This window comes from Cibotium barometz, chromosome 37 (genome assembly GCF_041138505.1).
Source record: "Cibotium barometz isolate CiBa-2024 chromosome 37, ASM4113850v1, whole genome shotgun sequence".
In the NCBI taxonomy this organism is placed as follows: domain Eukaryota; kingdom Viridiplantae; phylum Streptophyta; class Polypodiopsida; order Cyatheales; family Cibotiaceae; genus Cibotium; species Cibotium barometz.
The window spans coordinates 9,122,606-9,148,463 of record NC_141082.1 but is presented as its reverse complement, the minus strand read 5'-3'; the positions used below and the strand labels follow the sequence as shown (position 1 = coordinate 9,148,463).

Below are 25,858 nucleotides of genomic sequence, written 5' to 3'. Positions count from 1 at the left end.
CTTGGCTTTTACCCCTTTGCTGGGATCTCCCACGTGCATTCATTGCATTGGACTTTCCAACAGAGTTGTTCTTCCTGTTCATCTCCTCTTGAAGGAGAGCACCCTCCACATCTGCATATGACAGCATAGCATTTGAATTGCTAGTGGCTGTCCTGAATGTGTCCCAACTCTCTGGCAAAGTGCATAAGAGAAAGGTGGCTTTGAACTCATCGTCCATTGCCAACTTTTGATTGATGACGTGGCTGACAACACCATTAAACTCATTTAGATGGGCTGTCATAGACGCCCCTTCCTTCATTTGAAGACCTATGAGTTTCTTCAACCAATACACTTTGCTTGAGGCACTTTGCTGGGCATACAAGTCCTGCAATCTTTGCCACATTCCCCAAGCTTTCTTCTCTTCACGTATGCTGAAAAAGTAAAGTGTCTGACACAGACAATATGATAGTGGATCTTGCTAGCTCATCCATATCTTCCCATTCTTCAACAGTAAGAGAAGCGGGCATTACACCCCTTTCTTTGATGGGCTTGTGCTGCTTCTTCTGGAGCAGCACATTATAGCATTGGGTTTGCCAAATGTCATAATTATGTGAGCCTTCAAGATTTTTGATGTGAAGCAATGAAGAGCTCTCACCTGTGGTTGCCATAGCAATATGCAACCTTTGACACAGTCAATGCCTAACTCCCTGCAAGATGTGCAAACACTGCACCAAAAGCACACAAAATGCTCACAGTTGTTCTCCCAAAGTTTATCTCCCACTGCGGAAGCACGAATGCAACTCTCCTCCCACTGAATGTGATAAAATCACCAAAATCTGGTTGCTGCAGATTTATGACAGCACTTTAGATGTGCTCTGTTTCCCTTCCAAAGTACTGTACAACAGTACTAAGTGCTCACCAATGATGTACCAAATCTATACCGGCAAGTACAGCAGCTGAAAATGAGTGAGCCTTTTCCTCACTCAAATCAATGTACAGCCATGCTAAAACTTGTACAAAGTTGCTTTGCCAAGCTCAACAAGCACAAAATCTTGAAAAGCCCCTTGATTCAAGATCAATTTCTGATCATGAATGGTACATTAATGCACATGAAGGCATCCAAAGTCTTCACCATGCTTCCCCCTGGCCACATATACATCCAATACATAAAAGCCCCTTGCTTTACTGGCACATTGAGTGCTTGACAGGCATCAACACATTGCCCAAAGCATCAAATGCTAGTGCCTGCATGCAAATCAACTCAATTGGCACAAAAGCCCTTTGATTTACACTCCAATTTCCTGCAATTTTGGCTCGAATGTGAGATTGGTCACATCATACAGCATGTATGAATGCCCAATGGCACAATTACATCAAAAGCCCCAAATGTTGACATCCAATTTCTTGCAAATTGACTCGGAATGTGACCAATGTCACCCAATGTTGCCAATTTTGCTCAAAATCTGAGCCATTTGGACCTGTACCTGCGCAATTGATGATAATGGACATGCAAATCCCAAAATTGAAGCAAATACCTCAAACAATTTTTGATTTCTGTTGCAGAAAAAGGGGGGGGGCGTCGTATTTGCTGCTGCTGTGCAGGTACGGATGGTAGCTGAAGAGCTCTGCAGCGATCACGCCATGGCGGCCTCATACACCTGTAGGTCAGCTCCTGCTTTGACACCTACTGCACAGCCTAGTCCTTGCTTGGACTGCGAGCTGCACCACAAGGAACACCTGCTGGTCGCCCTGTGCTTTGCTCACGCCAGTGCCTTGCGCGTGCTGCGACGGCCTCTTGGTGTCTTCAGTAACGGTAAGCTGTGGCGGGCGTAGGTTCTCACAGTGAAGACAGAGGCAGACGACTCTGTCAAAGGCACGTGTGTGGCCCAGCGCAGCTTCTCAGCAGCAGGTAGTTGTGACCGGCTGTGAACGGGGTCTGGATGGTGGCGGCTCTAATATCGCTGTTGGTCCTGTAAGCGCACACACGCGCACAAGTGATGGTGATGGCGAGGGCAGGCCTGGCTGTGGCAATAGCTGCGGCTGCAAGTGACGATGGTGGCGAATTTTGCTTGTTTAAGCGCAGACAGGCTGGCGCACTTCTCCAATGCTCACACGCACAGGCTGTCGACCTTCAGCCATGCCTGCTTGGACACACACCTGCAAGCCCTGCGCTTCACCTGTAGCATCTCCAATGCTGGCGTATCTCGAGCTGGTTTGCCCTATTCTGCACACAGCAGCGATACACACATGTGCCTTAGCACCTACACAAGCTTCTGCCCACGTTGCAGCTTACGATGACCTTGGCTATGATACCAGTTGAAGGGAGAGTTTTAGGGTTTCATGTGGGAGACATACACAGAGAAGAAGGGAGAGAGAGAGAGAGAGAGAGAGAGAGAGAGAGAGAGATGTGGGGATAAGTCAACTCACAAAGTATGAGTGTGTGACTCCCCTATCACATGTTGAATTTTCCAAGCACCACATGGCTAGACAAGTTCCCGCAATTTAGGACTCTTGGTTCAGGTATTTCTCAGTTGCTCCTACATAAGCCTCAATCCGTGTAGAAGAATTATGGGGTTAGTGGCATCGGTGGAGTTGGAATCGGTTTCCGGAATCAAAGTGTTGCAAGGTCTCCACCTTAGCAACAAATCTAGCAAAAGGGAATGTCATGTGCACACCCTTCGGGTTGCACGGTGACAAGCTGGCATCATCATCATCTACAGCATCATTAGAATCACCATACCATCATCACCAACATTATGGAGGAGCTTAAGTGCCCAATTGGCAGCCCCAACAGCAGTCGGCTGCCAGCAAGGGACTTAGGCAGCCAGTCGGCCTAGCCTCATGAGGTGGTCAGCCACATGGGCAGCAAAGTGCAGCTTTTAGGGATTTTTATTCCATAAATAATGTCCAGTGCTAGTCGATAGCAGTTCATGCTGGCTGACCAGCATCCTCTACAAGTATATAAGCACAAGTCATCATAATCAGCAAACCATCAACTTCATTCATGAGATCAGAGTCATCATTTAGCATCAGCATCATTTAGCATCAGCATCGTAGATCTGCTCTTTCACAGATCTCATCTCACTTGTAATCATTTGCATCATTAATATAGTTGCATTGCATTCATCTAAATTCATCTCTAGAGTAATTAAGTTAATTAAGGCTGTGATTACTACGATCAACCCTCATTATGTAACATTGGTATTAGAGCATCTAGGGTAACTAGCCTCAGTGCAGTCCAGAGCATATAGTATCTTCAGAACATGAGATACATTGTGGTTCCGTACTCCACATTGGTATCGGAGCATCTAGGGTAACTAGCCTCAGTGCAATCCAGAGCATATAGTATCTTCAGAGCATGAGATATATTGTGGTTCCCTACCCTGGACTAGCTAGAATGCTTGGTCATTCTAGTAAGCCACTCCCACCCAACCTTCATTGTGCATCGGGTCGGCTCCGGTCTACTTTCACCTTAGCTTCTGCTTTGGCCATATGTATTCCATTCATTCAGTAGTTGCTTCCGCTCAGATAAATCTAGTATTGAAGATTTGACAGGTCATCATTACAAGCTTTAGCCTATAATTGCATTAGTGACTCTGCATTTGCATAGCATATGGGGTTGCATCAGCATGCAAGTCATTTTAGACCCGCATCTCATTTAGCATGCATTAATCCTTTGCATTCGCAAGGTAGACAAGACCATCCTTGGTTGTCTGGAAGAAGTCTGACATCCATCATCAAAGGGGAAAGTGGAGTTTTGTGCATCACTTGGCAGCAAGAAGTTCTCTTCAACAACGCCATTAGTTAGTGCATGTTTAGGCGTATAAGTGGGTCTTGCATATGGCAGCAGGAAGGGGCTTCAACATTCGCCTCAGGAGGTATGGAGTTTCATGCTTTCTAGAGATGGTGTGTGAAAGGTTTCAATAGGCCAGTCAATGTTGTGTTGAGTTTTCCAAGCAGTTTTAGGCCGCATCGCTAGACAAGTTCCCGCAGTTCAGGACTCTTGGTTTAGGTATTCCTCAGTTCCTCCTGCAGAAGCCTCAATCCCCGCAAAAGAAGAAGTATGGGGTCAGTGGCGTCAGTGGAGTTCGAATCAGTTGCCAGAATCAAAGTGTTGCAAGGTCTCCACCTTAGCAACAAGTTTAGTAGAAGGGAATGTCACGTCACACCCTTCGGGTTGCACGGTGACAAGCTGGCATCATCATCATCTACAACATCATCTTCATCATCAGCATCATCAGAATCACCATATCATCATCACCAGCATTATGGAGGAGATTAAGTGCCCAGTTGGCAGCCCCAACAGCAGTTAGTCGGCCTAGGGACTTAGGCCGACTGGCTGCCTAAGTCCTGGCTGCCAGCAAGGACTTAGGCAGCCAGTCAGCCTAGCCTCAGGAGGTGGTCAGCAAGATGGGCAGCAAAGCGCAGCTTTTAGGGATTTTTATTCCATAAATACATGTCCAGTGTTGGCCGACCAGCATCCTAGTATATAAGCACAAGTCATCATAATCAGCAGACCATCAAGTTCATTCATCAGATCAGAAGTTGAAGTCATCATTCAGCATCAACATCATAGATTTGTTCACAGATCTCATCTCAGTTGTAATCATTTGCATCATTAATATAGTTGCATTCATCTCAATTCATCTCTACAATAATTAAGTTAATTATTACTACGATCAACCCTCTTCATGTAACAGAAAAGGGGAATGGATTAAGGAAAAAGGCGCACCGTCGAGATTGTTCTATACTGTAGAGCAATGATATCCCTCTAGACTCCCATGACTCACAATACGGGAGTGTCTCTTGAGAGTTCAAGCTCACACCTAAGACTTCTAGTATCTAGTATATGGGCAAACTTTTTCTGTTGACATGTTCTCTTACAATATAGAGGTAGTCTCTTTTTTTTGTAAACACTGCATATTTGTGGTTCTTTTCTCTCTTCTAGAATCCAGGGGGAAAATTTTATTCAGTATTCCTTTTGTTCCCTGTGCATTTGATAATGTAAATGTATGGCCATTCAGGGAAAGTTCAACTCAAGTTCGCGGATTACGTGACAGACTCTCTTTGGAAGGTTCAGATTCTTGGGTGGATGATCCGGTTACACGTCATGTTATAAGTCTTCAAATATCAGGACTAGAGGAAGAAGGTTCTCCTGCAGCCTTGTTATGGCCACTAGTTTTGCATTTGAAGGGAAACTTCCAGGTTCTAGTCTTGCCATTGGTCGAACCCCGGCACCTGGCAGGGTATGCAGATATTTGCAGGAGACGTACTTGTGGGAGTCCATACGAATCGCAGCAGAGGAATCGTGACCACCAGCACTACCAGGGCCTTTCATCTATGCTGCTTGAATTGCCATGCATTACTGGGTAACTTGAGTGTACAGGCTTTCCAAAAGTTTACGATGAATAAGAATTACATGTAAAGAGGCATGCATATATTTAGGTTTTCCATGTTTTATAGGGCATTTACGGTTGCAAAGGCAATTGGGGATATGATCACTGGTGATACAAATGAACCCGATGTATTTCTGAGTACTGTTCCAACTGGAGGAGGCTTGCTGGATTCGTTAACTGTTGGGATTGGAATCGCAGCAAGAGCCAAACCTATCTCTGTGCAAGCGCAAGCACCTGTGCCACCAGCGGCTGCAACACCCGGAACTACCACCTCATCAGCAGTGGCAAGCGGGAAGACCTCTTTAAAGGCAGCAGATAAAGATGCCTTGCGAAGCTTCATCAGCAGCTCCATGCCATTTGGTTGAACATCTTACTAAGTTTACTGCTATATTTTGGATGTGTGTCGGGAGCAGCAGTATCTTCGATCTACTGATTGTCTGATACCATCGGTACATCTTTGCAGGCATCCCTCTAGATATAGCTGCAACAACCATTGCTTCTATGCGGTCCAATGGTTTCTCTTTTCTAGATGTACCACCTACAGACCAGACACAGCCAGCATGGAAGCCCTACTTGTACAAAGGCAAGCAAAGGATACTATTTACGGTGTCTGAAACTGTAACAGCGGCTTTATATGACAGAGATGATGTGCCTGATATGGTAGCTTTAGCAGGGCAAGTCAATTGCAGGGCTGAATTGGAAGGTTTGCCTGATGTTTCCCTTCCATTGAGTTATCCCAACACTACCAAGTTTGATTCTTTTAGCTATCATCCATGTTGCCAAGCACAAGCATTTGAACAAGGACATGATAGACAAACTGTAATGTTTTCACCTCCCCTGAGCAACTTTGTACTAATACAATACCACGCTCCTCACTTGAACATGAAGCCTCCTGTTCAGGGCTTCTACCAACTGTCAATGGTGTCTGAAAACGAAGGGGCTTTTTTGTTTAAGCTGCGACTGATGGAAGGCTATAAGTCTCCATTTGTGATGGAGCATTGCACAATAACCATCCCTTCTCCCAGGAGAAAAATACTCTCTTTAGATGGTAACCCATCCATAGGTACTCTTTCAGCCTTTGAAAACTCAGTGGAATGGAAGCTGGTGGTCAGTGTGAGAGCGTTATCCAAGAGCACAGAAGTAACATTCCCTGGAACCATAAAGTTTGGCCAGATGATAGATTCAAAGATTGCAAACAGGTCCCGGGTAACATTGGATGTTTACAATGAGGAGTGTGACATTGAGAGTGATAAGAACCAGGCACAAGATACGCTACAGGAAAGGATGACCAAGGAGGATCTTAATCTGGCTGCAGTGAACTTGGAGGAGCCGTTTTGCTGGGAAGCATATAGTTATGCAAAGGTAAAATTGATTCCTGTGACATTATGCACGTCTCTTAATGGCATCCATTGGTGACAAACCTCTACCCCCCTCTCCCATCCTCCCCCCCCTGTTTCTCCTCCTTCCTTTTTCGAGTGATTTGTTCTTAGTATCCCTGATAACATCCCTGTGGGCATGTAACTATCTCAATGTGTCAATGAGAGATGTTCTGAAAGCTTTATGAGAGGCCATACAGTATACATATAAAGCTTTCTTTTATGCTTGGATAATAGCTTTGTGTGATATTGTGTTCTGGTTTGTTGAAGTTCAATGCTCCACCCTTAGGTACCTTGAGCGACGATCAAGAGAAGCCATGTGAGCAGTCAAAACCTATACAACAGGGACCATGGTGGATCAGGTTGATCTAGCTAGCCATGCAAGGACGCATATCGGGAGGACCACCTGGAATGGGACTAGTTCGATTGGCGATGGCAGAGAAGCTGACAAGTGGCAGTTCAATCTGGTAGATGGGATGGGTAGTCCACCTAAGGTAATTGATTGTCAGATGCATCAGCTCCATCTAACAGATGCACGTGCTGTGTTGGGCTACCATGTAGGGTTAGGGTTAGGGTTCAGCAGAAGAATCAGGCCATGTTGTGAGCCCTAATTTATAGAGGGAAAAAAGATGGAAATTATGCAAAATGCAAATTAATGCAACTGCCACACGGTTGGCTAACTTAGTTTACCTACTTTTTTGATAAAGAGGACCCCTCTCCCCTCATTCTACATAATCTCTATGAGTCTGTGGGAGCAGCCAGCCAAGGGAGAGCAGATCAAGTAATTAAAAGGAGCAGATTTAGTACGAAGTTCCGAACATAGCAGTTAACATAGATCTTATGTCGGTTCACCCGCTGCTAGAATGCCATGTCTCTGTACTTAGTACTTACAGAGTGCATAGATACAGTAACATTTTGGAGTTTTAGGGATGAGCAGTGAGCATTTTGTGAGCTCTATCCAGGGACTAGTTGCCAGTAGCCATCAGATTTAGGTCATAGGAATGTAAGTCAGTGCAGTGTGGCGTACGTAGGAAAGTTAGTCAGTGCAGTGTGGTGTACATAGATGTAACTCACTGGGATTGTAAATATGTAGGTGTCCAGGTTCTGAACCCACAGGACAGTTAGCAAGAGATGAACAAGCGGATGACTATGATGAACCACTTTGAACATGAGCACACGACCAATTCACTGGATTACTCACATTAATCCAATACATGACTAGCATTCCTTTATATAGGATTTTCATGACCAATAATAGGTGGTGCCGCCCCTAATATCTAGGAGATAAATTGCACATTCCTTCTCATGTCTTTGATCCTTAACCCATGTTAATGACACTTGCCCTGCACTGCCTTTGGTTTGGGGACCAACAATACGTTCTCGCCAGCACTGCTTGTTTGGGGACCGACAAGGTGTAAATAGTGGAGAATGCTTCGGAGAAGAAACCCATAAAAGGCTTTTGCCCGGTCAACCCTTGACCCATTGACCCCATTATATCACTGTTTGCATATGCGTGGTTACATCACTGCTTAATGATTCACACGACTAGACTAATACATGATGAACTGGTCATTATTCCTAACACCCTTCCATAATGCCAAATTATGATGACTATATATCTTGGTTGCACAAGCTCTTGGCACACAAGTACGTGAGCGGGGGATTTTGCCCTCCCTTGGGAGCTTTCAGAAAGTGTCTTGGTGAAGCCATCAAAAGAACCCTCTTCTTCTCCTCCTCCTTTAGAGAAGGAAGCTTCACAATAGGCAGGAAGAAGTCACTGTAATCATGTGGAGAAGGAATGCTTGCTATTTCTCTTTGACAATTACCTTAGGAAGAGATACTTGTAGATTTATGTCATGTGCATCCCGCATTTGGATGCCGTGGACACGACTCTAGACGAAAAGTGCAAGTCCTGTGGCTGGACACCTGGCTCATTGTGAGCCCTCGTCTAGGGACATGTTAGCCAGTGTGCCACCACAGGAGGTTCAGGGTCAGATGTGCATGTCCAGCACATGTCCGTTGTTCTTGTGACTTGTCCCGCACACTGATGTAGCCCTCGTGAATGATGTATTGATGTTTTGGACACTGATTAGGCAAGTAGCTCGGGGAACGAGGATGTAACGCCTCCGCTACGGCTGCGTCTTCCTCAAGCCGCCATAGCCTAGGCGTGGAGAAGAAGAGAGGGTGGAAGTCGGTTCACCTCCCAACCACATAATGACGAGTTAGGGTTTCTCGTTGGGTTTTATACCAAAACCTTGGCCTGTGTCCACACCTCCTAGCCCGGCCGCCCATCTTACTTAAGAGCCGTGCTAACTTAGATGTGTACACACATCGACCAAACCCTAACGCCCATTAACCCCTGAACCCCGCTAGCACTAATAATACTCTCGAGACTCCGAAAGCTATTAACTTATGCTAGGGTTCGACTTCCGTAGGACCATAGTCCTGACATTACTCCCCCCTTCGAAAAGAGTTTTCGTCCTCGAAAACAAAAGTGGGAAAACGTTTCCTCATCACACTAATGTTTTCCCAAGTGGAGCCTTCCTCTGGACGGTCCTTCCACTTGATAAGAGCTTGTTTCCGAACTTGGTGGCGAGTACGTAACATGTGATAATCCAATACTCTTTCTGGTTCATGAGGCAGTATTGGGGGTTCCACATATTCTACCAAGAAAGAATCATCCACTGGGCTTTCATGACCCATAAGGCGTTTCCTCAAACGGCTTATGTGAAAGATGGGATGAACCTTGGAATGTGCTGGTAACTCAAGTTTATAGGCTACTGGGCCCACCTTCTTGAGTATCTTAAATGGTCCACAAAATCGGGGCGACAATTTTGGTACGGGACCCGTTTTTAAACTGGTGGAGTTTTCTGGTACCTTCAGAAACACCCAATCACCTTCTTGAAAGTGAAGTGGCCTACGTTTCTGGTCCGCAAACTTCTTGTAACGATCTTGTGCTTGACGAACATTTAATCGTGCAAGGCGCAACATATCCATATGGTCTTGGATAAAATCCTTAACCTGACTGATTTTCTCATTCGCCAGTCCCACCGACACTGGTGAACGTGGCTGAAAACCATACATCAACATGAAAGGGCTAAAGCCTGTCGAGACATGCTTTGCACTATTGTAAGCAAACTCAAGAATAGGCAAATAAGACTCCCAATCAGATTGTTTTTTGCTGACATATGCCCGAAGCATATCTTCCAGCACTTGATTAACCCGTTCAGTCTGACCATCTGTCTGCGGATGATCAGCTGTACTAAGGTTCAACATAGTACCCAACTTACTGAATACTGCTCGCCAAAAATGGCTGTTAAACTTGCGATCGCGATCACTGACAATATTGGATGGTAAGCCATAAAGTCGGTAAACATTCTCCACGAAAAGGCGTCCCAATTCTGGAGTTGTAACTGTTTTCTTAGTAGGCACAAACCGACAAAGCTTGGTTAATCGATCCACGATTACCCAAATGGCATCATGTCCACGATTCGTTGTGGGCAAGCCCGTTATAAAATCCATAGATATACTTTCCCACTTGCCGTCAGGAATCTCTAATGGATGCAGTAACCCGCCAGCTTTAAGACGTTCTGCTTTGTTCACTTGACACTTCTGACACTGCAGAACATAGTCAGTAACATCCTTGTGAAGTCCAGGCCAATAGAAATGCTTTCTTACGAGAGCATACGTTTTGCGAATGCCCGCATGACCTGCACTTGGACTATCATGACACTCAAAAAGAATTTGGCGCCTAGTGTCTAAGTCCAATGGAACACAAACTCTCCCCTTGTGGAGTAAGTATCCATCATCGATGGAAAAGTTTTTCCATCGCTGTAGTTCATCTTGTGATAAAGAAGAACCATGTGTGGAAGAACTGGAAACACTACCGTTTGAGTGAGAGGGACCCCTCATTTGAACATGATTCCACACCTTTGAGTATGTTGAATCCTGCTTGCATTTGCCTCGTAAAGATTCTAACAATTCGCTTTTCAACTCTGTGAATAGCAGCGAATTAATCTCCGGCATACGACTCAAAGCATCAGCTACAATATTGTAACGTCCTTTGCGATAGCGTAGCTTGCAATCATACTCCTGAAGGATCTCAGCCCATCTGGCCTTTCGACCCTGCAAATCTGTTTGGTTCATAAACCACTTTATGCTTTCGTGATCAAAAACAAGCTCGAATTGCGCACCATATAAGTAATGTCGCCATTTTCGTAAGGCATATATGATGGCAAAGAGCTCACGCTCATAAGCTGAGTAGTTTTGTTGAGCACGATTGAGCTTCTTGCTCTCATAAGCAACAGGATGACCATCTTGAATGAGAACCGCACCCACTGCCTTAGCACTGGCATCCGTTTCAATCACAAATGGTTTTTGAGGATCCACAATTGCCAAGATGGGAGCTGTAGCCAAAGCAACTTTAAGCTTATCAAAGCTACGTTGTTGCTCCTCACGCCATTGAAAGGTAATTGCCGCACCTTTCAATTGATCAGTCATGGGAGCGGCAATCTTTGCATAACCGTTCACATATTTGCGATAAAATCCTGCCATTCCCAAGAAGATTTGAAGTTCTTCCTTACTTCGAGGTGTTGGCCATCGCATAATAGCATCAACCTTACTAGCATCCATAGCAATTCCGTCTGCAGAAATTACATGACCTAGGTATTGTATGCTATCCTTGAGAAATTCACACTTACTTTCTTTCGCGTAAAGTGCATTCTCGCGTAGTAACTGAAAAACTTTTCGTAAGTGTTCCAAATGCTCTTCTAAAGTCGAACTATAGACCAAAATGTCATCAAGAAAGACAATGACAAATTTGCCTAAGTACGGCCTTAGTACGCTATCCATAAGCGTCATAAACGTTGCCGGGGCATTAGTAAGCCCAAACGGCATAACCAAAAACTCATAGTGTCCAAAGCGAGTTCGGAACGCAGTCTTGGTTATATCATCAGCGTTAATACGCACTTGATGATATCCTGAACGTAAATCAATTTTAGAAAAATACTTCGCACCGTTGAGTTGATCAAACAACTCATCTATCTTAGGTAGCGGGTATTTGTTCTTAATGGTTACCGCATTCAAGGAGCGATAATCCACACACATACGCATGGATCCATCCTTTTTCTTCACCAAAAGAATGGGCGATGCCCATGGTGAAGCACTATGGCGAATGAAGCCCTTACTAAGGTAGTCAGCAAGCTGACGTTCCACCTCAGCTGCTTCAGTCGCACTAAGCCTGTACGACGGCTTACTAATTGGTTTGGTGCCCGGAACGACATCAATGCGATGAGGCAAAGCTCGTTCGGGTGGCAAACCCTCTGGTAATTCATTAGGAAAAATATCTTTAAATTCTTGTAACAGTTGTTGCAAAGACAAAGCATTAACTGGTTGCTTAAGATTATTTAAAGAGATTTTAGAAGAAGGTAAAGAGGAAGAAGGCATCGCTGAGGAAGATTCATTTGAAGAAGAAACATCATGCACATCAAACCCACTAGTTTGAGACACACAATAACAAAAATAGACTTCTTCTATTTGATTACTATGCTCCAAAAAAGAGAGTTCGGCATTACATATGAGTGGTGTTGGGGGTACATCACGTTCCCCAATAAGTAAAACATGCTTACCATTGGCCTCAAACGTAAACGTATTATGTTCATAACTCCTTTTGAGGGATGACCCTAACCCATACAACCACTCCCGTCCTAAGATGACATCCGCACGAGACATATTCATCACTTGGAAGTCAAGAACCATAGTGTGTTCTTGCACAAACACAGGCACTTGCCGTACTAGAGTATCCCACACATCGTGATCATCCCCCTGAATGGTGGACACCACATAACGATGAGAACTCTTTGTCTCCGGCAACTTTAATTTCTTAACTAATGCATAGTTCAAGAAATTGTGCGTGGCACCATCATCAATGAGAATACGTACTCGATGACCATAAATGGAGCCATGCATACGGACCAAATCATGTGGTCCAACTGTCTCTTGCCACATAGATGCAGTGAGATTACACTCATGCATCTCGGCAGTGTGCGAAACCTCTACCGCAGAATACTTAGGATCAGCATCCAAGGGAAGTGTTTGCACCATGTGTACAGCCTTCTCCTTGACCTTCTCCTTATCCTTATTCTTGCGAGGCAACTGTGGACAATTTTTCTTCTCATGATCACTACCTAAGCAATGATAACATAGTTTCTCCTTCTTGGCCCGTTCAAAATCTTGTGAAGACAACGGACCACTTGACCCTTTAGACTTCTTTGTGTTTTCAGTAGAATTGCTGGCAAGTTTACGCTTATTAGCATTAAATTGCGAGCCATTGAATTTGGCCGGTCTATCCATGCCCTTCTTATCCATAGTGTCATCAAAGATAAGGGCACTTTGGATAGCCGCTTCCAAAGTTTTAGGATATTGGGTTTTAACCTTTGCCTGATATTCTTTATCAAGGCCTCTAACAAACCCACGAACCTTTTGAAAGTCGTCCAAACCATCTAGCTTGAGAATGACTTCACGGTATTTGGACACATACTGATTAAGTGTAAGACCTTCCATCTTGCACTTGTCCCAGGCTGTCCAACTCCGATCTTTCTCGTTTTGCGGTAAGAACTCCTTTTTAAATGCTGCCGCAAACTCCTCCCAAGTCTTAGGGCGAGTTTCAATAGGTAGACTCATCCACCACTTGTAGGCTTTACCTTCAAGTGTGAGACTCGTCTCAGTGACCATAACAGCAGCGGGAGTGCGGCGTAAGCGATGCAAGTCCGTCCACTTGTGTAAAAATGTATGGACCGCATCCTTGTTACGATCGCGCTCCTCTCCCTTAAACACAGGCGGCTTCACGTTTTTCAACATAGCCCCTTCTTGCGTTGCAGATGGTGCAATAGATTCTACTATAGGATTTGGAACAAGAGGAGGCATAACTATCGGAATAGGCCCTCCACTTGTCGCCGATCCACTTGCAAAACGTGCCATAAATTCAGTAAAAAGCGTGCTCATGTTTGTGAGATTGGTATTGACATTTGTTATAGTGCGCTCAAGTGCAACTACCCTTGAAGTGAGACGCCCAAACTCTACCGTGTCTACCAAACCATAATCATCTATTGGACTCGCACCCCCTTCGGCATCGGTCATGTTGTCATCCCGATCAGGCGCAACGGCCTGTCGCGAATCACCCACACCACCACCCAAAGGGTGTGCCTCACTAACATCATGCATATCATTCTCAAAATCGAAGTGAACATGAGACGGTTCCGCTGAGGCCATGGTATGCACGTGTTTACAAATAGAGAACGGATTACCTTCAAAAGCGAACTCCAATTGAAGCGTCGTAGAAGAATTCCTCTTGCATGCACGGAAATCGAGAAGAAATCACCACTTGAGTCTTCAATCAACACATGCATGCAAAAAAGTGTGTTGCATGTAGCATGTCGTTGAAGATCCGTCCACCAAAAACTTCCAAACTTGGAGCATAGAAAACTCCTCTCACAAATTGAAAGAAGGAAAGTTGAAGGTGAAAAGGTCACTTTCCTTGTAGTTTGTGTCACTTTCCTTGTAGTTTGTGTCCTCCCTTGAAAGAATAAGTAGAGCTCTTTTGAAGAGAAGAACAACACAAGTGAAAAGGTGAAGTGGCTAGCACACTTGCCTTGGAGCTTGAGGTTGTGGGTTCAAAACCCCACTCCTTGGATGGTGAAGCCTCCCCCTTGTGCCACTCAAGTAAGGGAGAATTCTCGCGCGCTCGCCAACGGCGCGCCAACGATCGCTCACCGATCGCCTTCGAGGACTGCCGGTCTGCCTTGGTCGCCGCCTTAGGCGTCCGCTGTGGTGGGCGGCGGGTGCTGTTCACGTGGACGGTCGCGTGTAGGCTGCGCTCGTGCAGGTCACCGTACGGGCGGCGGCGCTCGTTTCTTTTGCTGCAGCGTCGAGCTCTTTTTCTCATGCAGGTCACGCCGGTCGCCGCTAGCTCTGATACCAGTGTAACGCCTCCGCTACGGCTGCGTCTTCCTCAAGCCGCCATAGCCTAGGCGTGGAGAAGAAGAGAGGGTGGAAGTCGGTTCACCTCCCAACCACATAATGACGAGTTAGGGTTTCTCGTTGGGTTTTATACCAAAACCCTGGCCTGTGTCCACACCTCCTAGCCCGGCCGCCCATCTTACTTAAGAGCCGTGCTAACTTAGATGTGTACACACATCGACCAAACCCTAACGCCCATTAACCCCTGAACCCCGCTAGCACTAATAATACTCTCGAGACTCCGAAAGCTATTAACTTATGCTAGGGTTCGACTTCCGTAGGACCATAGTCCTGACAGAGGATCTGCCAGAGTCATAGGTCTAGGTAGAAGAGCCCACGTATGTGCGAACCTCATCTTTGGAATGGAAACTAGCAACATATGTAGGGGGTTATGGTGGCTAACAGGCCTAGGGGCTGTGGACAGCCCATAGGCCAGCCTAGTGGGATGGGCAGGAGGCCAATGATGGCGCCTAGGCCTAGGTGGCCAGCCCTTGTAGGCCGAACATGTGAAAATGCAAGAAAAGGTATTTCCTTGTCCTCTTTTCAAGTTGGCCAGTCCTACATGCTAGTCGGCCAGCACTTCCAGCACCGTAGCCCCTATATAAGGGTGCTCCAGTCCCATTGCTCATCAGCATCTGAAGTCTTTGCAAGTCTACCTGCTTTGTGAGCAAGCCTAGGGCAGCCCAGGAGCACAACACAAGGAAAGGTCTGAAAACAGGGCGACCAGCAGCGTTTGCAGAAACACAGCACATAGAGGTCTTTGGAATGGAAACTAGCAACATATGTAGGGGGCTATGGTGGCTAACAGACCTAGGGGCTGTGGACAGCCCATAGGCCAGCCTAGTGGGATGGGCAGGAGGCCAACGATGGCGCCTAGGCCTAGGTGGCCAGCCCTTGTAGGCCGAATGTGTGAAAATGCAAGAAAAGGTATTTTCTTGTCCTCTTTTCAAGTTGGCCAGGCCTACATGCTGGTTGGCCAGCTCCATAGCCCCTATATAAGGGTGCTCAAGTCCCATCGCTCATCAGCATCTGAAGTCTTTGCAAGTTCTACCCGCTTTGTGAGCAAGCCCGGGGCAGCTCACGAGCACTAACGCAAGGAAAGGTCCGAAAACAGGGCGACCAGCTCCCGAGTAACACAGACGGTTCTTGTAGAACAACCAACCGTTCTGTACCGAATAGTGGCCAGTCTCAGAAGTGAGGGCCAAACTATACTGAGTACCAAACTCAGGGGAGTCGACATATTGGTCTTTCATACTATCCAAGTCCTTTCCCGTGATTTCGAGAATGGTAGCTTCTTGGACTGCCTGGATGCTGGACTTTCGATTGAGAGCATCTGCCTACTGGGTTATGCTTACCAGGGATGTATTCAATCATACCTCCAAACTGTTGGAAGATTTGACTCCACTTGGCCTGTTGATCACTCCACTGGGCACTTGGCATAGTCTGAAGCCACTTAAGTGCTTGGTGGTCTGTTTTCACTGTGAAAGCCTGTCCATAAAGAAAAGGCTTCCAATGTTTGAGCGCTGTGATCACACCCAAAAGCTCTTTGTCATATACCGAATAAGTCTTTTCGGCGACATCTAACTTTCTGGAATGATATGCCACGGGTCTATTGTCCTGCTTAAGGACTGCACCTATGGCTACATTGCTGGCATCGGTGATGACCTCGAAAGGTTCGTCCCATGATGCTAACTTTAATACAGGTGCTGCTGAGGCAGCTTTCTGGAGTGCACGGAATGCATCAAGTGCCTTACCTGTAACTGAGACTTTCTGCTTGTGAGTCTTCACCCCCTTGAGCAAGTCGGTAAGAGGTGCTGCAAGGTTGGAAAACTGATGGACATGTGTACTATAGGCCTGACAAAGACCTACGAATGAACGGATTTCTTGGGCGGTCTTAGGAATGTCCCAATCTAAGATCTCTTGAACCTTTGATGGGTCCAGTCTAATCCCATCGGAACTGATGATGTAGCCCAAATACTGAACTTCCTTAACACCAAAGATAGACTTTTTGGCGTTTATGTAGAGCTGATTATCTCGCAAAAGGTGCAAGACTTTTGCAACAGCACGTAGAGGTCTTTGGGAGGATAAACACAAGCCCTAGGTGCTGCCCGGCAGTACAGCTAGGAAGGTGGCCACGACAGCCGTCTCTCGGGTGCTCTGTACGCGTCCATGTCAGTGTTCTTGGTGCTGATTTGCAGCCCATAGTCAGTCCCATACACATTCAGCAATACAAGCAAATACACCCTCCGATGGGAGCCCTTCAGAGGGTTATTTGGGACCTATCCACTCTCTCTGTCTTTTATTTTTTCTCGTGCAAATCATCAAGTTTATAAATTCCAAATTATGCTCTAATCAAGTTAGCGATTCTTCTCAAAGCTTCGACATATAACATTGGTATCAGAGCTTTGACACTTGATCAATAATTCAGCCATAATTTTTTTCTAGTGTGGATGGTTTACTATTGCTCCAGGGGCATCCTGTAAGAGCAGCCCACAGCCATAGTGGATGGTTTACTTGCATTCAGGAAGAACCTCGATTGCTCCCACTTTAGTGACTTCCGATGATGAGAGAGCAAGAGGTACAAGAAGAATTGGCGGCATCAACTGACATGGCCATCAGGAGCAGGATGCCCCATCTGGCTCGCTCCCACTGTAAGGACTTCCGACGTTGAGAGAGAGCAAGAAGTATCGACTGACAGGACCATCGGGATGGGGCATCCCAGTTATTAGCGTGCTGCCAGAACAGCTTTTGCAGATGATGCAAGCCATGATCGACAATGCTATGGAAAATCACGTGTCGGCTGTCCAACAGCTACCGCACCCCAACCCCCTTCTCTGACAACTTCTTTATCCCCCGAGCATGCTTTTGCCATCATTGATCAATAGAAACTCGAGCATGCTCATAAGATGGCCATGTGCTAGATGGTGCTGCGATTCGAGGCCCAAGGATGTGACCAACATGGTGACATTTAGTAAGTATGACGGTAAACTCGAGCCTACTGTTTTGCTTCTTGGTTTTATCAATTTGAAGCACATTTTTCTGCAGTGGATAAGAAAAAGGTTGTCATTTGACAAGAAATGCCATTGTTTGGTGGTAGGATTGGTCCATGGCCCACACCAAGTTGAGTGTTGTAGACTATGAGTGGGACCAATTTGTCAGAGATTTGAAATGGCGGTTGTTATCACCACATACCTTCAGAGACTCGAGGATGAGTTCCAAGGTTTGCACCAAAGTTCACAACCCGTCCTCCAATTTTCCAACAAGGTCACTCACGTGGCTTTACAGTTGGGAAATTTTGATGCTAACAAGGGGCAATTTTTGTATGGGTTCTGTTCCACACAATGGCTACTGGATGTGCTGTCTTCAATGATGTCACTACCTCTGTCAAATCCCCATAGGATCTCCTCGTGGAACGCTCCTGGTACAAGACTCGAAACCTGCAAACAAACTAAACAAACAAGACGGGGATGCAGGCCTGACTCACCTCCCAACCTCGACAGCCGTGGGCAAGCCCACAAGACTTGGCTGTCCCCACCGAGCCACGAGCTGAGCTAACTAGATGGACGTACCGACCAATCTCTACCTCGTGACGTCCCATACCACCACGAAGCTACCCTCGCGGGCCTTGAGACTGCTGCCAGCCTTGGCTGCATGAAGCAGGTGCACGTCTGCACTAGATCCAAGCTCCTGACCATAGAGCTCTCACAAGTCACGCGAGACTCTATATGACTAATGACTAACCTTGGCCACCCTTTTGTAGGCTTTTGGCCGGTCATCGGGCATCCACACTTGGGCGCCCGCCCGTCCATACTTGGGTGTCCGCCTGTTAGTTTTTCCCTAACTCAGCTCACCAATCAGCCTGCCTAGCTCCAAGCTTCCCCAAACCTCGAAGCTAGTCTTGTGTGCGTGTAGCACACGGTAGATACATAATGTGCACATGACATACTCCCCTTCCTCCAAGAGCTCACTCCTGAGCTCACTAAAAAGCCAGGGTAATCTCTCTGAAGAGTAGTCAATGTCTCCCATGTAGCGTCCTCCTTAACACGATTCTTCCACTTGATCTTGTATTCCGTGATAAGTGTATTACGCAAATCTTCTTTCACGAAATCCAAGAATCTTTTCAGGTTCGTGTGGAATAAATGTCATGTCCTCGACATCTATGATTTCTTGAGGAGTAACTAACTGGTCTGTTCCACCCAGTACTTCCTTAAGTCTACTGACATGAAATACAGGATGAACTTTCACATGAGAAGGCAAATCCAATTCATATGCAACTGAACCAATCCGTTGTGTAATACGAAATGGTCCACAGTATCTAGGGGATAATTTCGGAGATCGACCTGTTCATAAAGTCTCGGAATCTTTCGGAACTCGCAAATACACCATCGTTCCTTTAGAGAACGCTTTGGGTGAACGATGTCTATTAGAATAAAATTTGTCTCGGTCTTGAGCACTTCTTATAGATTCCTTCGCAACTTGTAACATTTCTTACATATCTTGCAAAAAATTACATGTTGCATCATGCTGAAGTCTTGAGAATCCCACTGTACCAGGTGATCTAGGTTGAAAACCATACATAAGCATGAAAGGACTAAAACCTGTACTCGTATGCCTAGTACTGTTATATGCAAATTCTAAGATAGGAAGATAATCCTCCCATGAACTCTGTCTTTTGGATACATATGCCCGAAGCATATCCTCCAAAATCTGATTCACTCTTTCAGTCTGGCCATCAGATTGAGGATGATATGAGGAACTCAAATTTAAAGTTGTTTCCAACTTCTCAAAAACAAGTTTTCAAAAATCACTCATAAACTTAGAGTCCCTATCACTGACTGTAACTCGCGGCGGGTGCCCGGGGGACTAGGGCCTTTGACACACTTGTTGATACTATCAATGCATATTAAAACATTTAAACATGGCCACAGCCTTAACATATATATCCATCATCATCACTTTGCATGAAACATAAAAGCTGGACAAAACATGCACAAATGCTGAAAATGGAGCTTGCACGTGTGACACCGCATAGAGGCCGGAATGGGCCGACCCCCCCCTTGGAGTATTTTATTACCCAAGGAGAATAATATCATGTGCAAGCTTTGAGGGCCTTACTCTCCCCATGGGAGATGCCGGATTATCCATATACAAATGCCATAACACAGCCCAACACGAGGCTACCAAGCCGGAACACAGGCTATAGAAATGCCGAGCCAACAATATAATCCATATACCTCCGTGTGGGTACTGATTCTTTCCCAAAAACCACGGGTCTTCATGCAATAGAGCTGGTACAGTAAGTACAACTCTCCATTCAGTCGGTACAGCAGGTACAGTGGCTGGTATAGCCGGTACAGTGGTTGGTACAGCCAGTACGGTGGTTGGTACAGCCAATACGGTGGCTGGTACAGCAAGTACAAATGCTGGTACAGCATGTACAGTGACTAGTACAGCAAGTACAGTGACTAGTACAACAAGTACAGAAGCTGGTACAGCATGTATAGTGACTAGTACAACAAGTACAATGGCTGGTACAAGTATAGAAGCTGGTACAATTGGTACAGCTGGTACAGTTGGTACAATGGGTGGTGCAGCAAGTGCAACAAGTACAAGGACTGATATAGCCAGTACAATGGCTGGTACAACAAGTACAAAGGCTGGTACAACAAGTACAATGGCTAGAAATCATAATAAATGATTAAATACCCTTGCCTTCAATATTTCTTCGCGATGGAAGCCTCCAAAACAGTCCCCATCAGCCGGTATTCTTCATGGGCAGCCTTCAAGAGAGAGAGAGAAAGAGAGTAGCCATCATTAGGGCAGCCTGTAAAACGGTGGTAGAGGCTAGTGTGCAGCAAGAGAGCCTTCAGTAATGAAGAGAGAGGGCTCCAATTTATAGATTTGGGCCTCCCATGAGCTAAAATGGCAAGAGGAGGCTACAATGACAAGTGGAGAGCCACACAATAGCTGAAGTGACAAGTGTGAGGCCACTTGTCTCACTTCGATCCATTTTCTAACAAGTGTTAGGCCACTTGTCTCACTTTGGTCCACTTTCCTGCCACATGTCCCAATCTAAAAGATGGGTCCTTTCATAATCTTTACCTCTAAAAATATCCCAACTAGTAGACATTCTGTCATAGGCACTTTGCCAACTCTTGGTATCTGCTCAATTCCAGATGTAATGACGCGAACAGAATTTCCATCGGAGTCGGGCCAAAAATAGTAACTCTCCTAAATTTTAGGAGTGTGGTCCTTTGTATTCTAGGGTAATCTCCCATTCCCAAAGCTTGTACTTTCCAAATATTTAGACATCCTGGAGTCCACCAGATCCCTTTCATATTGGAAAATGTCTAGGCTGGTGACACTGACTATGTCCTGCGGTAACCCGTACAGTCTAAATAATTGCTCGATAAACTGCCGTGCTAATTGCGTAGTGGTCATAGTCTTCCAGGCCGGTAAAAATCTAGCCATTCTTGTCAAGCGATCTACCACAATCCAAATAGAATCGTGGCCTTGATGTGTTCTTGGCAATCCGGTAATAAAATCCATGGAAATCAGCTTTATTTGCTTGACAAACTTGACACTTGAGGACATAATCTTCTACATATCCTTTCATCTTTGGCCAATAAAAAGTGTGTTTCACTAACGATAATGTCTTGTGTACCCCAGGGTGTCTAGCTGAAGGGGCGTCGTGACACTCCATAAGAATCTTGGACCTAATGTCCGGGATCTGTGGTACACAAATTTTGTCATTACAGAATAGTAAACCATTCCGAATCATCCACTGGTCTCCTGCAGCCTGAATGGTAGGCTGCTCAGTCATCGAGTCTTGGTCAATCAATGAGCTTCCATCCTGGGTCTTCTGCCAAAATGGACCAAAATAACTATCAGTCCTGCAAAGCTCTCTCAATGACTGAAATAAGTCGGTAGAAATCTCGGTGAACGACAAAGTATTCACCTCTCTAATTCGACTAAGCGCATCTGCAACACTATTCATGGATCCTTTTCTATAACGAATCTCAAAATCAAAATCTTGCATTAACTCAACCCAACGAGCTTTCCTTCCTCTCAAATCATCCGCAGCACACACATATTTGATTGACTGATGATCAGTCAATACCACAAACTTTGAGCCATATAAATAATGTCTCCAAACCTTGAGAGCGTGAATCACAGCATAAAGCTTCTTCTCAAGGGTTGGCCAACGAGATTGAGTGTCGTCTAGCTTTTTACTTTCAAAAGCAACAGGTCTACCATCTTGAAATAAAGCAGCTCCGATGGCATAGTCACTGGCATTAGTTTCAAGAACATAAGGCCGACTAGGATCGGGTAATGCTAAGATAGGTGCTTCCTTGACTTTATCTTTCAAAAGTCTGAAGGTCATATCCAGATCGTTATTCCAAGTGATAGGCTGATTTGACTTACGTCCACGACCTTTCAACAAGTCGGTCATCGGTAGTGTGAGCTGAGAGTACTCCCGCACAGATTTTCGAAGAAAAACAACAAAACCGAGAAAAGAACGAAGTTGTTTCACTCTTCGCGGTATAGGCCAGTCTAGAACCTTCTAAACTCGGTCATAGTCAATGCTCAATCCATCTCTAGTGATCTTGTGTCCCAAGTAAATGATGTCTGTCATGAAAAACTCACATTTACTTAATTTAGCATATAGTCGATTATGTCTTAAAATAGATAATATAATCGTGAGGTGTCTTACGTGATCCTCAAGAGTACGACTATATATCAAAATATCATCCAGGAACACAAGCACAAATTTTCCCAAATGTTCACGAAAAAGATCGTTCATCATTTGCTGGAAAGTGGCTGGAGCATTGGTTAACCCAAAAGGTAATACGAGAAACTCATAATGGCCATACCTAGTCCGAAAGGCGGTTCTTTCGACATGCCTTTCATGAATACGTATCTAGTGATAGCCAGTACGTAAATCTATCTTCGTGAAATATTTCGCTTCTGCTAACCGGTCAATCAGGTCATCTGATCTAGGGAGAGGATAACGGTTCTTAATAGTCAGCTTGTTCAATCTCTTGTAATCTATACACATTCTCCAAGTGTTGTCCTTCTTTCTCCTAAGCAACACAGGTGCACCCCAAGGTGATTTACTTGGACGGATCTGGTCCTATCTTCCGTAGCCGACAGGCCTTCACGTTCGATAAGGGGCTCCAACTCGGATTCTTGGGTCAACATCTTGAAGAGGGCTAGGGGAGAGAAAACATGATCTTGCACAAGGAAAGTGCTAGAGAACTTGAGAGCTTGAAAACTTGAGAGATGTGTGGCAAGAAGCCCGCTTAAGGGGAATATATAGGCTTTCCCAAAAGCTAGCTTTAGCTTTTGCTTTTGTATGTGTGTGTTATATATATATATATATATATATATATATATATATATATATATATATATATATATATATATATTCTGTTTTCTAAAAAAAAAAAACACCTATAAAGCATAAAGTGGGTTTTTAAACCCTTTACTAAGGTTTAGGAAAAAACGAAAACAAGAGAAAAAAAAAAACTCCACGCTACGTTGCTTTTCGCTAATTCCATCGCCGCCTTCCTGCCACCCGTCGGACTGCGAGTATGCGCCTGCAATTTGCTGCCGCCTGCGCATGTGGTTGGCCGCCTGCACATAGACTTTGCCGCCTGTGCCTGCGTGTGCAATCACCTACTCGAGTGTGTATACCACCTGGCTGCGAATACCAGCCCGTCTGCCTGCGAGCATCGGCCCGCCTGCCTGTGTGTATCCACCCGCCGGCGACTACTACAAGGCCGGCTGTTTTCTGATGTGCGAGCCTACCCGTGCGCTTGTCCACCTAACTGCACAAAGACAGTCACCTGCTTGCGTGTACAACCATCGCTACTTCCCTCTCTCTCACGCCCCACAGCAGCCACCTATACCCCAGCCACAGGAGCCTCGACCTACCACAGCTAGCTTCTTTACCCACTCGATGGTACAGGAAGCTATCCACCGCCTACAGCATGGACGGGCCGCCGACCATATGGGCCTGCAGGGTGAGCATCTCATATATGCAGTAGATTCTTTGGCTCCTTTTCTTGCACACTTGTTTAACAGGGCACTAGCAGAGGGTTTGCTTCGGAGTGGACGATGCACACCATTGTGTCGATTCACAAAACAGGGGATATGCTCGATCCGAGCAACTACAGGATGGTTATGGTTGGCCACGTGCTGGCCAAACTCTATGGTGCAGTGTTGGAGCAAGAGCTTAGCTTATATGCTGAGCGAGCAGGTTTACGCTCATCAGGGCAGGCAGGCTTCAGGAGAGCTTTCTCTACCACTGACCATGTATTCACTTTGAGATGTATGATTGATCAGGCCAGAGTGAGGACGAGAAAGCTCTATTGCTGCTTTGTGGATTTCCGCAAGGCATTTGACACAGTACCACGAGAGAGGCTCTTTTAGCGCCTGCAGTCTCTTGGCATACCAGCAGATATGACATGGGAAATCTATGCATTATATGAGCAGGTTTTAGGGCGAGTCAGATGTGTAGGAGGTATGTTCGAGACTATTGCTAGCACCATTGGTGTGAAGCAAGGATACCCACTTTCCCCCACGCTATTTGGGTTATACATTGATGAGGTGGCTGACTTCATTACACGGGGAGGCGGAGATGGAGTTGATTTAGTAGGTACCTCGGTACATATTATGCTTTATGCTGATGATATTGTATTAGTGTCTGAGTCTCCAGGTCGTCTACAGCAGCATCTACATGCACTCGATGATTTCTGCACACAGAGGGGTCTTACTGTGAACCTTGGGAAAACCAAGGTTATGGTCTTTCATACATCGAGACAGGGCAAGTGTTAGCTGACATTCACTCTTGCAGGACGCCAGGTGGAGGTGGTGACATCATACGTGTACCTAGGGGTTACCTTCTCTATAGCAGCCACACGCTTCACCATGGGTTCAGCAGCCAGAGCTAGATTGACACGGGGATATGCAGTATTGGCTATGCTAGAGAGACAATGCCACCAGGCGCATTTTCAGGAGCCTCGGATGAAGGGGTGGCTATTTGACACATTAGTCACACCGGCATTGATGTATGGAGCAGCGGTATGGGTGCCAGGCCTTGCTACCCATTGGTGGACACAGATAGAGAGACCACAGGCCCTCATGATGGCACGCATGATACGCAGCAAACCGTCAGTACCTCATGACATTATCCGAGCAGAGTTTGCTGTGCCTCCTATGATGGTAGAGGCCATATTTCAGACTATATGCCTGCTAGACAGATTCAGAGAGATGCTATAGGATAGATTGTCATACAGAGCTTTTGAGGCATCTAGACAGCTGGCTGAGGCAGGAGACAGAGGATCATGGTATGCACAGGTCACACATTGGTTCTCACAGCATGGCCTAGACATGGATCTATGGCAGCTCTATACACGAGAGACATGGATATCGCCTACACAGCCTCTTCCACCGAAGATGCTATACTACAGAGATCACTTCATGAGTATCACTGATGATGGATTTATAGAGAGGCCTAGATACATGGAGGGCTTTTTACCACACGGCTCCCGAGTGGCTATTGGTCAGCTTAGAGTTTCATCACACCGATTGGAGATTGAGACTGGCAAAGCAGCACGGATCCCCCGAGAGGAGAGGGTATGCAGATTGTGTAGAGAGGAGGTGGAGAGTGAGGAGCATTATGTATGCAGATGCTGAGCATATACAGCCATCAGAGAGAGATATCCCATTTTATTCAGAGAGCCACATTCCCTACGCCAGATCTTTGAGGCAGCAGACCAAACATACTGGGGAGATTCATTCTAGGCATACAGCGCCACAGAGAGACATCATTACAGGCTCAGACAGCTCCAGAGGGGGGACGACAGACACAGATTACTACATTTTTTCAGAGATCCATCCCACTCCCAGCCCCTACACGGCAGGGAATTACTCTCCAGAGAGCAGAGACACTTAGAGCCCGCAAGAGACAGAGGACACCTGGATTTCGGGCACCACGCCTATACCAGAGAGAGATGACAGAGATCAGAGCTCAGTTTCACAGAGAGGGTGCGGAGCGACTGGCTCGCTTTAGAGCACACCCAGGCA

The 25,858-nt window shown here is 45.8% G+C and overlaps 1 protein-coding gene across 3 annotated transcripts in view; it reads left to right on the top strand.

Moving 5' to 3' along the window:
- LOC147616907 (clathrin adaptor complexes medium subunit family protein) overlaps positions 1-25,858 on the top strand; it is a 62,840-nt gene that overhangs the window by 7,336 nt on the left and 29,646 nt on the right. For all 3 annotated transcript variants that reach the window (XR_015262358.1, XM_086776546.1, XM_086776545.1), the window contains exons 3-5: positions 5,004-5,348; positions 5,443-5,735; positions 5,839-6,737. Coding sequence is in view for 2 of the 3 variants with exons in the window: in XM_086776546.1 (XP_086632672.1) it covers positions 5,004-5,348; positions 5,443-5,735; positions 5,839-6,737 (1,537 nt within the window). In the remaining variant the exon portion in view is untranslated. The remainder of the gene's footprint in view (positions 1-5,003; positions 5,349-5,442; positions 5,736-5,838; positions 6,738-25,858) is intronic.